Source organism: Populus euphratica, unplaced genomic scaffold (assembly GCF_000495115.2).
Source record: "Populus euphratica unplaced genomic scaffold, PopEup_1.0 scaffold111.1, whole genome shotgun sequence".
NCBI lineage: Eukaryota > Viridiplantae > Streptophyta > Magnoliopsida > Malpighiales > Salicaceae > Populus > Populus euphratica.
The window spans coordinates 374885-386767 of record NW_011499877.1 but is presented as its reverse complement, the minus strand read 5'-3'; the positions used below and the strand labels follow the sequence as shown (position 1 = coordinate 386767).

The 11883-nt window shown below is 31.4% G+C and overlaps 1 protein-coding gene across 2 annotated transcripts; it reads right to left on the bottom strand.

Moving 5' to 3' along the window:
- Positions 1-9259: 9259 nt before the first annotated feature.
- LOC105128546 (carbonic anhydrase 2-like) lies at positions 9260-11664 on the bottom strand. Of its 2 annotated transcripts, XM_011030266.1 has the most exons (10): positions 11480-11664; positions 11137-11202; positions 10709-10757; positions 10614-10678; positions 10478-10526; positions 10290-10406; positions 10129-10182; positions 9939-10024; positions 9727-9832; positions 9260-9640 (listed from the first exon to the last, which is right to left on the bottom strand). In XM_011030266.1, the coding sequence occupies exons 2-10, from the start codon at positions 11190-11192 to the stop codon at positions 9467-9469; spliced, it is 756 nt and encodes a 251-aa protein (XP_011028568.1). In that variant the 5' UTR covers positions 11193-11202; positions 11480-11664; the 3' UTR covers positions 9260-9466. The 2 variants fall into 2 exon arrangements, with proteins under 2 accessions (XP_011028568.1, XP_011028567.1); XM_011030265.1 differs by having other exon boundaries at positions 10614-10757; positions 11480-11660.
- Positions 11665-11883: the final 219 nt, after the last annotated feature.

Genomic DNA, 11883 nt, shown 5'->3' with positions numbered 1-11883 from the left:
CAATATGCAACCCACAATCATATGCTAAAGTGTGTGTGTGAAAATAAAGGTTTAAAAATACTTGTTAAATTAGTATATGAGCAGAAGTAATTGATAATAATACAAGAGTTTGTAAACCTGAATATTTCAATAAGTATTCTGATAGACCTTGTTAAGAATATTTACTAGGATGTGTCTCAAAAGTCACTTTAACAAAAGAATCATTGACTATGCCATCTTAGTAACAACGATTTTGTAAATAAAAAATACAATTAATTTTTTTTTAAGTATCAACTACTACCCCTTCCCCCAACCAAAACGAAACATTATCCTCAACATTTTAAGATAGAAAGATAGAGCATAGGAGACATCACCTGAAACAACAAATACTGACAAACCTAAAACACACTTAAACAAATATAAGAAATATAAGAAATAACAAAACAAAATAATAAAACATAAGGTTTCACAAATGAAGGATCAAATACAATCTAAGCTTTTTACGGCTTTCCTTAATTAACCAATTTATATTACTCATGGAGGGATTAATTACAGGAGTGAAAGATTATAGTTAGTCAATCAATTGTTCAGCAGTAGCAGTAGAGATTATGATTTGTCTTGCTGAAGATGTTAGAAATTCTTGTTCCACAGCATAATAAAAAAAAAGACAATAACTTATCATAAAAACCATTAACATTTAACAGACATATGGATTTATGGTGAATGTGAAGTTAGGCCTAAGAGAAAATATGAAAGATCTCTTCCATTGTGTCTAGACGACTTGGTAAGGAAATGAAAGCATCAACATATTTAAACATTGTATTCATTCGATCAGACATTGTGAAGACTTGTAGTTCCTCTCCAACTATTGTTCCAATAATATTGCATTCATTCGAGCCGACATTGTGGAGACCTGAAGTTCCTCTCCAATTGTTTTTCCAATGATGTCCCCTTGTGCCAAAGCTTCAGGGACAACCCCCAAAACTTGACTATCTCTTAAAAATACAGCTATTGACATACCCCCTATTAACCCAAGGCTACCTCTTGCATATACTAAATGAATCTTTCTCGCAGCTAATACTTGACCAAGATGATTTGCTGATTCTAAAAACTCTTTTTATTTTCCAGGACTAGATCTACCAAAAACTTGAATATTTCATGATTGATGACTTGAGGAACTTGCCATTTCTACACATTTTGATATCTGTGGAATGTGTGAGTTGAGTAGAAATGAAGAAAAGGAAAAGAAGATTTTATAGATGAGAAAGTGAAAATGCAATCATACCACCTATACATAGATCAGCTAGAGTCTCTCTTTATCTCTCTTTTTTTTTTAAAAAAAAAACATATGTATATACAAGTTGTTAACATGTGTATGTATAGGTAGTTATAATTATGGATCACGTCTTCCTTTGGTTTTACATCTAAGAATGGCTTCAACACCCTTTATGGGTTGAGGATAGGCTTCCCATCCAGTTTTCTTAAAAACTGGCAAGCAGAGTCTGTTTCAATCAGATTCCCAAGATTATGCCAAGCATGTTCTTTATAGAATTGTAGTCATAAATCATGAATTGCACGATGCACATCTTCACTAGGGTGCGTCTCAAGAGTCAATAGAAGATTATCTAAAGACTCTTTACTTGGGCCATCCTTAATGAACTGTATTTTATCTTCATGATTTATAGATACTATTCCTAAAGAATGATATTTTGCATTACAAGTTCATCTGACATATCTGTGACAAACTTTCAGTTGTTTTGTACAACGTTGCTTTGCAAAAGTGCTTTTACCTGTTCCAGGCATCCCATGGTGATTTTTTTGTTTGATTTTGAGTTTCTTTGTTTTTGTGAATAAAGGAGTCGCCATCTAGTATTATGGTCACTAGAAAACCTAACTAGTCTTTCAGAGATTCTAAAGCAGGGGACTGGTTGCATAAAGGGAAAGTAGTACATCCTACCTAAGGTAAGCTGCTTGGTGTATGGTTTGCCTTATAATTACTATGGTGTTGGTGTTTTTCTAGGGTACGTTTTATTATGATGAACAAACTTGGATTGAAAGTCTAAAAAGAAATAACCCTTAGTCAATGTGGATCACACCCTTGGATATGTTGACAAAGAACCAAGAAGAACTGATTAGTACTTAAAAGTGTATTTTTATCAAGGTTTTATATCATTATTTTGCACTTGAAGTATCAATAACTCGTTAACTAGAGCATGTTTTATAATACCAAATCTGATAATATAAGATACCTTTAATTTATAGTAAATACTCATTTTAAATATAGGTATTCTCACAATTCAAAGGATTGATTGTTGTGATTAACTATTGGAAGTGAAAAGACAAAGAAACGGCCAAGCTTAAGAAAGAGATGACGATTCAATTCAAATTCAAACATTGTTTAGTTATTAGCTCACATATAGTGCTATAGATCTTGGATTTCAAAATAATTTATATGGCTAGAAAGATAAGAAATAGACCTACAACTTTGATGCATTGGAAAGACCTAAATTTTTCGTTTTCAAATTCAAAGTATAGCCACAAAAGAGAAGTCAGAATCTGTCCTACAATCCAGCCCAAACACTACTTAGAATTTTACCTATAACTTGCATTCTAGGAGGCCAAATGACGTGAAATTTCATGGGTGGAAGGAAAAGATAATTTCCTACAACTTTTATGAAGAAAATCAACTCAAATTCTGTCGGTAGAAATGACATTTCATCCAAACAAGAGCTTGAGATTTATCCACTACGTCCACCAATAGCACTGCTCAGTATTTTAGACATATATCGAGCTGTAGTACTCCCAAAGCTTTGAAATTTGGTGGGTGGAAGGAAAAGATAATTTCCAACAACTTTAATAAAAAACACTTTGTCAAATTCTGATTGAATCAATATCAATTCATCTAGTCAAAATGCTTGAATGTTGGTTGTTAAATGGTTAATTTAGATTTGTGTTGTATAACACTTGGTACATCAAATACTTGATCCTTTATAGTCTTCGGTCGCTATCGTTATTATAAGAGGAACTTGATTTATTGTCAACATAAGTTAGCATCATGAATACTTGGTAAAATTTATAAGTATTGTGTTATATAAATAAGATGATTAATATGATCATGTTGATAATTTATAAAGAGTTTATACTTTACTTATCTCTAATACTATTAGTGTATCCTCTAACCTTGACATTTGTTTTTATCATTATATAATCTTCACATTAATCTTACATCTTAAAGTCCTCTTTAACTCATCTTCACCACCATTATCATCATTGTTGTTGTTTATAATTTATACAATTAACTTCCCTGTGGTTCGACCCTGATCTTGCCAGGTTATTTATTCCTTTAACACTCCTACACTTGGGATAAGACATCTACTCTTTGATTGTGTCAAGAACCAATGTAGATCTCTTGAAATCTATGTTTGATTCAAACTAAATTTATTAGGATAGAAATCCAAGGAGATTCCATTTGCTTTAAAAACTTATTTTTCTCTTAGTATTTCAGGAGTTTTGCGACTCATAAATCGCAAAGAGAAGGGATAAAAATTTAGAAATCTAAGGAAAGTTAGGGTGCTTTAAAAGCCTATTTTTGCCTTAATGTTCTATCCTCTCACGACTTGTAACCCATGGAGTTAAAAAATAAAATGTCCTCAATTATAATCAAGGCTTCTTTCAAGGATGTGCGATGACTTACTATTCCTAGAAAATTATTTTGGATATTTTCCACTTGGAGTTTCTTTATCCAAATATTAACATTCCTTTTTATCTGGTCTTTAAGGTTAGATAAATCTCTTAGAGTTAATATTGAAAACTGACTCTGTTGCTATCATATCTATGTTGTAATTCTAACTCTGCTACAAATTAAACTTTATTTCTGACGTGGTTTCTTGCTATCCTAGTTATATTGATTCATTTATGGCATGTTAGGGTTAAACTCTCAGCCGTAGTAGGATGCTCAACATCATTGGTTCCTTGATCAAATCAAGAGACCCATCTCATCCTTCATATTACGGCCAGAGTTTGGCCTTCAAAACGATTTTATTGGACTTGGAGTCCATCACAGTTGTAGTTTTAGATATGTAGATGAATTTTGGATTTTGAATCTTCTAATTTTGATATCTGAAGGTCAAGATATTTCCATTTAAATATCTAATATGAAAGTAAAGAATCTTGTTGCGAGTAAAATTCTGACCTCAGTTTGCAGGTCTGATAAGATATTCAAATGAGATTGAGTTTTTTCCCATAATATCTTATCTTAAGCAATTAATTTATAAAGTCTCTTAGATATGCTAAAATCATAAAAATAACTTTTAATAAATTCAAATAAGCTCAAAATATATTAAAAAACATAATGTAAAAAAAAATAAAAACATATATATATTTTGTACTTATTAGCCATACTCTCTTCAAGCTGCTTAAGCTTCATCTGAAAAGACTACTCCACGAGCACCAAAAGGTTATGATTCATGCCAGACAAGTTAGGGTATCGGCATAAACAAAGAGCATATATTAAAGGCATATGAGGTGTGTCTTAATTACTGCCGATATAGACAGTTTAGGGTGCTCCACAGACTCTATACTTATTGATCGTGGCAGTAAAGACACTTGATTTTTGCCATAAAGGTTAAGCCCAAGAGATTTTAACAGATCCAGAAAAGTAGTTACAGTGAGTTTTCTTCCCCTACACATAACAAGAGAGACCATAACCGATTTTAAAAAATGAATATATATATATATATATATAAACTAACTAAAATAATAAAATATATATATTATTAGACTATTACCATAGTTGGTTCATCATCTTTCTTGAAATTCAAGGAGTTAAGGACTAATGTAGGGGTTCCAGAGGAGGCTGAGGTTCTACACTAGTGGTAGATTCTGAAGAAGACTCGGGAACCGCTCACTTTACAGTAATAGGCTCTTTAACTGAAGCGGGTTTAGAAGAAGCAGACATGGTTTGTGGCCTGATTACATGATGAAGGGGAACTTCTTCAGAATCAGAGTTTGGATAAAAAAAAAGTGATAAATTAGAAGGAAGGCCAGTTGACTTCTGGACAATAGATTGCATTCTTTTTCCTTTCCTTGAAGGAGAGGAAGCTTTAACAGCTAACACAGACCTGAGATAGGGTTGGCTGGCTTTGGATAGATTTTACAGCAGGCTTGGTCTCAGCTTTCATCACCTTCTTGGGATCCTGAAGTTGTGAGCTAGAAGATAGAAAAGCAGGGGCTTTACGCTTTTTGCTATCAGCTCCATATGTAAATTATTTAGAGGATTAAATAAAACCTCAAAGTCAGAAATAGCCTTTACAATACCTTATTGAATAAAACTTTGTTCCTAAATGGTTGCCCACCAAAGATAAAAGGTAATAGTTGATGCAGGAAAACAATTTGGACAAGACAAATTAGAGAACCAAGATTTCAAGAACATCCGAAACCTTGGCATTATCCCTACGATGTAAAGGGGCATTGACATGGTTATGAAGAAAGATGGCAGAGGGGCCTTTGACACATTCCAAATTTCCTGGCAGTAAGATTAAAAGACAATTCTTCTTTTAGTCTCTCCATCCCCATGTCTCCTAAAAGTATCTTTGTCATGTACATTGTTCGAGTCCATTATTTTTTAAACACCGTTATTTCATTCAAAAATACTTGCCGCTTCCCTTCAAACTTAAACCTTTGAAGGAGCACAATTCTCTCTTTACAGATTCTTTCTTTTTATCTTTTTTGAAAAAAAATTTAACCTGCACTCCATTCACATGTCTTCTTTTAAGATTTGTTTTATTTCTCAATTTATAATGTCGTGTGTATATCAAAGTTTTAAATCTAAGAATTTTCAAATGACCTTTCTAATAAAATTGAGAATAATTTTTTATTTAAACATTAGATTGGATTGAACTTTTTTTTCTCAAAATTGAGAATAATTGGCCAATCATTTTCAATCACTGATTATCATCTATTCATGCTTGCTAGTGTGAATACCCAGTCAAAAGTTTTCTAGGATTAACGATTTATCAACAAAAAAAAAATAGAATCATTAATGAAGTCAAAAAATATTTTTGATAAAAAAAAAAGAAGTAAAGAGATTAAACCATGAAGAAGAGAAATTGATTTAGAGATAATAAAAATTTAAAATAAAGATAAATAAATTAAATTAAATTAGAGAGGGGTGCAATTGAGTAATATTAAACAATGGTAGTGGGATTAAATGAAATAAAGAGATGAAAGAGTAGATTCTAAAGTTAGAATTAAAGGAACTTAGGGCTATTATGCAAATAAATTTAAAAAAAAAACTACATATTATAAATATAGGAATGGCTTCGTTATGGCCGACCAAAAAATGAGGGGAAAAAAAGACGAAGAACTTTTAACAATTAAGTTTGACAGGGATAAAATTGTTTGAAATTAAAAGTTGGAGGGAAATTACAGGTGCAATTAAAAGAAATTAAAAAAACATGGACTAAAGTTAAATTTGTAAAATTCTAAATTAAAAACCCTAACTTTTAGGGTTTAATCTAAATGACGCGTCACTCAGATTTAATGAAGGGATTAAATGACATGTCCTTTGGCTACTATTCACCTTTTTTTTTTAGTTTAGTTGATCGAGTAGGCATCTTTATATGAATAAATATGACATCTCCAACCATCTCAAGGGTTGTAACTATCATTATTTGACTAAGAAACACCTCTTACATGAAGATCAGTTGCTCTCATCAAATGTTTACGTCCTATTTTCTTCAATGAACTCACCATCTTGTCCCTAATCAACGATCATTGTATTGACAGATTCTAGGCTAATCAAATTGACACCTTCCAATGAGTGAATGTGAATCTATAGGCTTTTAAATTGAGCAAGGATGGATCCAAATGAAAAGTGTGCAACTACTATACCAATTTCAAATGATAATCAATGATAATGATATTAGAATTGCTTTGACATTGGAGCTGCTTCGACGAGGCTTCAAAAATAGATAACTCAGTCATTGATGATTGTGATACTCATTATTCAAAAACCACTTATTTTTTCATGTGTTCACACTTTAAAGTTCTTAAAAGGTCCTTATCAAGGGCTTAGAATTGTCCTCTCAAGATTACATGGCCAAAAAACCTCACATTGACCTCTAGGTTTTGTAAAAACTATTTTTGAATTTGTTACAAAACCATCATTGCACAACCAGCCAAGGACATTGCTTTACTTATATGATTTTGACCTTTTTTTTGTTTCATTTCTTTGCATCTACATCTTCGCATGACATTTTTAGCTAATAATCTAGGGTTATTTTGTATTTTTAACATATATTTCAATGTTTTAATCTTAGAATTTCGGTTTCAAATCGAAACCTTTTTATGGTCAAATTGTGTACCTTTCTATGATTTTGATTTCATAAAATCTAGTCTAGATTAATGTTCATGTTATTGGAATTTTTTTGAATGCTTTTCATTTGTTTTTCATGTTCTTTTTTTAATATGTTTTATCCAAAAAAATTTGAGTTTTTGTGTTTTTTGGTGTTTAATCCATTATTTTCTTTGGTTTTGTTTTTGAGTTATTTTCCATTCAAACCAAGGTCTTTGATTCCATTTATAGTCAAACCAAAGATTTTGGGTCAACCGAGTCGAATCAACTTGGTCAGGTCAAAATCAAGTCAAAGAGTTAAGATCCTATTTGGTTTGCAATCTTTATGCTAAAGAGTTTTCTTGGTTTAAGGGTTTTTTTTTTTTTTTTTTGCAAACACCCCTATAAACCTATTTTGATAGTTTTATTACAAAGATAAATAGATTTTTGTCAAAAAAAGTAAAATATATATATATATATATATATATATATATATATATATATATATATATATATTTCTTGCATATGGCCAAAAATACTTTAAATTATTTGAGCATTTTAAAAAAAATTATATAAAATACTTTGGCATGTTTTAGAAAGGGTGTTGCAGTTTGTAATGTTCCAAAGGATTTTAGCTTATATAAAAACATTAAAAATTTATTTTTGACAATAGAATATATTATTCACTTTTAATATAAGGATAAAAAAACCTACAAAATGGTTAATATTTAAAATATTATTAGGGATAATGATTTATTATTACTCACTTTTAATATAAAGATTGAAAAAATGTGTACTAGTTTAATATCTAAAATCTTACTAGGAGTATTAGAACTCATTCACTCGTGATATATGAACGAAAAACTATAAAGAATTTTATCTAAAATATTATTTGGAATGACTCGATAGCTAAAAATTTCAAGTTATCCTGAAACAAGCCTTTATGATAATTAAGGACATTTTACTATTTCAGATCAAGTTTTTTACTTAAAAAACCAGAGTTTGTTCATCATAGCAAACCTGCCAAAGTAAGCTGATAAAAATAGAAATGTTATCACATCATAGCAAAGAAAGAGAAAAAAACAATGCAGCTTACTTTAGGTAAGGCGTACTAAATGTACTAATACATTCCCTCGACACAACCAGTCTCTTACCTAGAATCTTGAAAAGATTAGTTAAAGTTCCTAGTAATCATAATACTATATGGTGACTCTCTTATCCAACCAAAGACCATCTAGAACAAGTCCGAGATAGGTCACCGCAACATCGCGCATCCACGAGGAGGGTATGACACATTTTATTAATTATATTCTAGTTCTTAATTTCTAAAATTTATTTGCAATTAAGTCATACTTGATTAATCAACCAATTTTACTTTTTAACCAATGATTTTTATGTATGTGACCTATTAAATTCCTTAATAATTTAATCCAAATATAAATCACAATTCTAAATAAAATAGGAATAAATTTAATTAAACAAATTAATTTATTATCAATTCAACAATTGATTAATTTATATTTGAAGATTAAGTACAATAATGATTCTCTAAATATTAGAAAAATTATAAATAATTTAACTTAATTTTTTTATGATTAGATTTTCATTGTAATTATTATCTTTTCATAAACAATATTTTAATTTATATGTTATAATATAAAATATATTTACTCTATCCAATCAGGCATAGCCTCGTACTAATATGATCATTTAAGTCCTTCATATATAAAATATGTTTATTATGTCAAATATGTTTATTATGCCAAATCAAGTAGAGCCTCGTACTGATATGATTATTTAAGTCCTTCAAATATAAAATATGTTTATTATGCCAAATCAAGTAGAGCCTCGTACCGATATAATCACCTTAGTCCTTCAATTCCCCTTGATAATTAACAACATCAAGAGTAATTTTGAGTGCAATGAAAATAACGAGACAAAACCATCTATTCTTTCAAGGAGCTCCCCAGCTTTTATTCATTCTGAAATTATTATTCATGATGACAAATATGCAACACACGCTCCCATTATTGGAAACACAGTAACAAGCACCACATGCTTAAAGCAAATCAAAGGGTGATGGAAACAACATAGATATTGTGATTTTATGTGTTTGAGGATCTTGAATCTTGATGGCGTAACGATGGACTTGACCTATTCGCAACACGTGGAGATAGCAGGCGTAACGCTGGACTTGACCTCCCAGAGCTGGAAACACCCTTTAACAAAATCATAATAACCACCCCTCAGTGCTAGAGCTCCCTCTGCCATCCTTTCTTGAACATATGGGTATGTCTGTAAGTTTATCAGTGATAAATTCACAGCCTCCTGCATAACAGTGTTGCCTAAACTAATTAATATCACCAGCTTCATTTCAGCTACTGATTGATCACAAAGTTTTGAATAATAATTACCTTTTCACATTTCTGGATCTGTTCAGGAAGTGGAAGATGCCCAAACTCAGCTTTGACCTTGGCCTTGGCAGGTAAACCGATTTTGACCCAATCATCTACGAAGTCACTGCGCATAAATTCATGAAATAATTAATTTGACTTTCCATCATTAATCATCACTTCTCCACATAACTCATTTTCTTTAAGGAAAAAAAACAAGGAGAATGCCATACTAAGCAGTCGAACCGTCCTCCGGGTGAGTCATAAGCCTCTCTATCCCACCACAGCGACTATGTCCAATGACCAAGATATTTTCTACCTGTCAAACTCTCTTTTAGTTAGCAATCAGGAATTCCTCTAATAAAATTGACGTATAAAGAAAAAAGGGAAGTGTTCAAGAGTTTAAGATGAACGTAAATTTACCCCCAAACTCGCCACAGCATATTCAATAGCTGCTCCAACTCCAGAGTATCTCAACTGTGTGTCAGACCACCATATCAGTTCCATAATACATGCATGAATCATTGAGAATAAACGTAGATTAACTACTCATAAATAAGATTTCAGAATTCAGTTCTTGAGACCTGGTTAAATGCAGGAACCAGGTTAGCAATGTTGCGGAACATGAAGGCTTCACCAGGTTGGAAGTCCAGGACATGAGAAGGGCTGACCCGGGAATCAGAGCATGCGAAAACCAGAAACTGCATCATGGGATTATCTTAAAAATCGTTTGATTTAATTATTGATTATACACCAAGAAATTAAATATTACCTTGGGGGACTGGCCTTCTGCAAGTTCACGGTACAACTCTGGATACTTGCTGCAAGAGTAAATATCCAAGGAATTAATAATCATAAAACCATATATATATAGCTATTGATCATTTGGTTGAGTTGCATTATCGTACTCAAATTTAGTGGTCTTGAAGCGATGAAACCCATCCAGAATTCTTCCAACTGGATCACAGTCATGGGGCCTTGTCTCCTGTAACTCACCAATCTGCTTCTCAATTTTTGTCTCAACCTCCTTGTTCAACTGGTCATACTTTTCACTGCAAGCAAGATAATAATTATATATAACCCTCGCAGAAGTTTAGCCCTTTAATCCATTGACAATCATCAGTTTTTGAACAAAATTGGAGATTTAATTAGATATTTGTGTCAAACAAAACCAAGTAGGGTTATGGTTCATTTTTCAAGTGAAACGAACACATGACACTTTGGCAGTCATGTGTTTATTAACTTAGCTGCCTGAACGTTTGGTTAAATTATAATTAATCCCTTCGCAAGTTTATTTGATCAACCAGTCCTTGAACAAATCAATTTCAATTACTTTTTACCTTTGTGACTTATAATCCATTTTTGTTCGAGGATTATAAACACTTTTTACACTTAATTCAACCAACATAAAATGATTAAAAAGAACATTACTTATCAAGAAGCTTCTTCGATCCTTCAATAGCTCCTTCATGTGACAGATTACTCATGCCTGTATGCCTACACGACATCAAAAAAGAAAACAAAAAACATTTTTATGTTAAGGAAGCGCTACTCAATCATAAAATAATGATAATATAAAAAGAATAATAACATATAGAAATTAAATTTTACAATTCACTCTCAATGGAATGCACTCGATTGAATTGGTATATCCAACAGAATATTGTAAACGATTTCTTGATACCAAACATAAAAAGATGAAGCATAAGTTACAGTTGTCAAGAAATTGAGAGGGCAAGAAGAAGAAGAAGAAGGAGAAGGAGAAGAAGAATACCTTTTGCTAGCTAGGAAATGGAAAGTTGTCGATTGAATGTATATTGATATTCACTAGACAACTTGGGCACAATTTTGCAGCAAAATCAAGTTCTTATTTATAAGCAATGTGCAGCATACAGGTTCATTTCCTCGGGTGAGAGAATACTAGACAAAACAACATTATTGTTTAGAAATAATATTTACAAACGTTTAACATCCATTGATATTGACATGAGTTTATATTCAAGATGCTTGCGTGCTTGGTTAGTTCACTATGAATTATAAGCATGTGAACGTATATTTCCTTGATGTTATCTTACTAATATAATAGGATGAATAAATTAAAAGTAATATATGGTCATCAATTCTACCTCCTCGGGTAACCTCTATTATTTGAAGAATTAATTAAATTTAAAATTTATA

Excerpts from the sequence above, each read along its gene's own strand:
- LOC105128546 (XM_011030265.1), bottom strand. The coding sequence starts at position 11,192 with ATGAGTAATCTGTCACATGAAGGAGCTATTGAAGGATCGAAGAAGCTT. Across the intron at positions 10,407-10,477 it reads CAGAAGGCCAGTCCCCCAAG|TTTCTGGTTTTCGCATGCTC; the intron begins GTAATATTTAAT and ends CCCATGATGCAG. Across the intron at positions 9,833-9,938 it reads GAGGACGGTTCGACTGCTTA|TGACTTCGTAGATGATTGGG; the intron begins GTATGGCATTCT and ends ATTTATGCGCAG.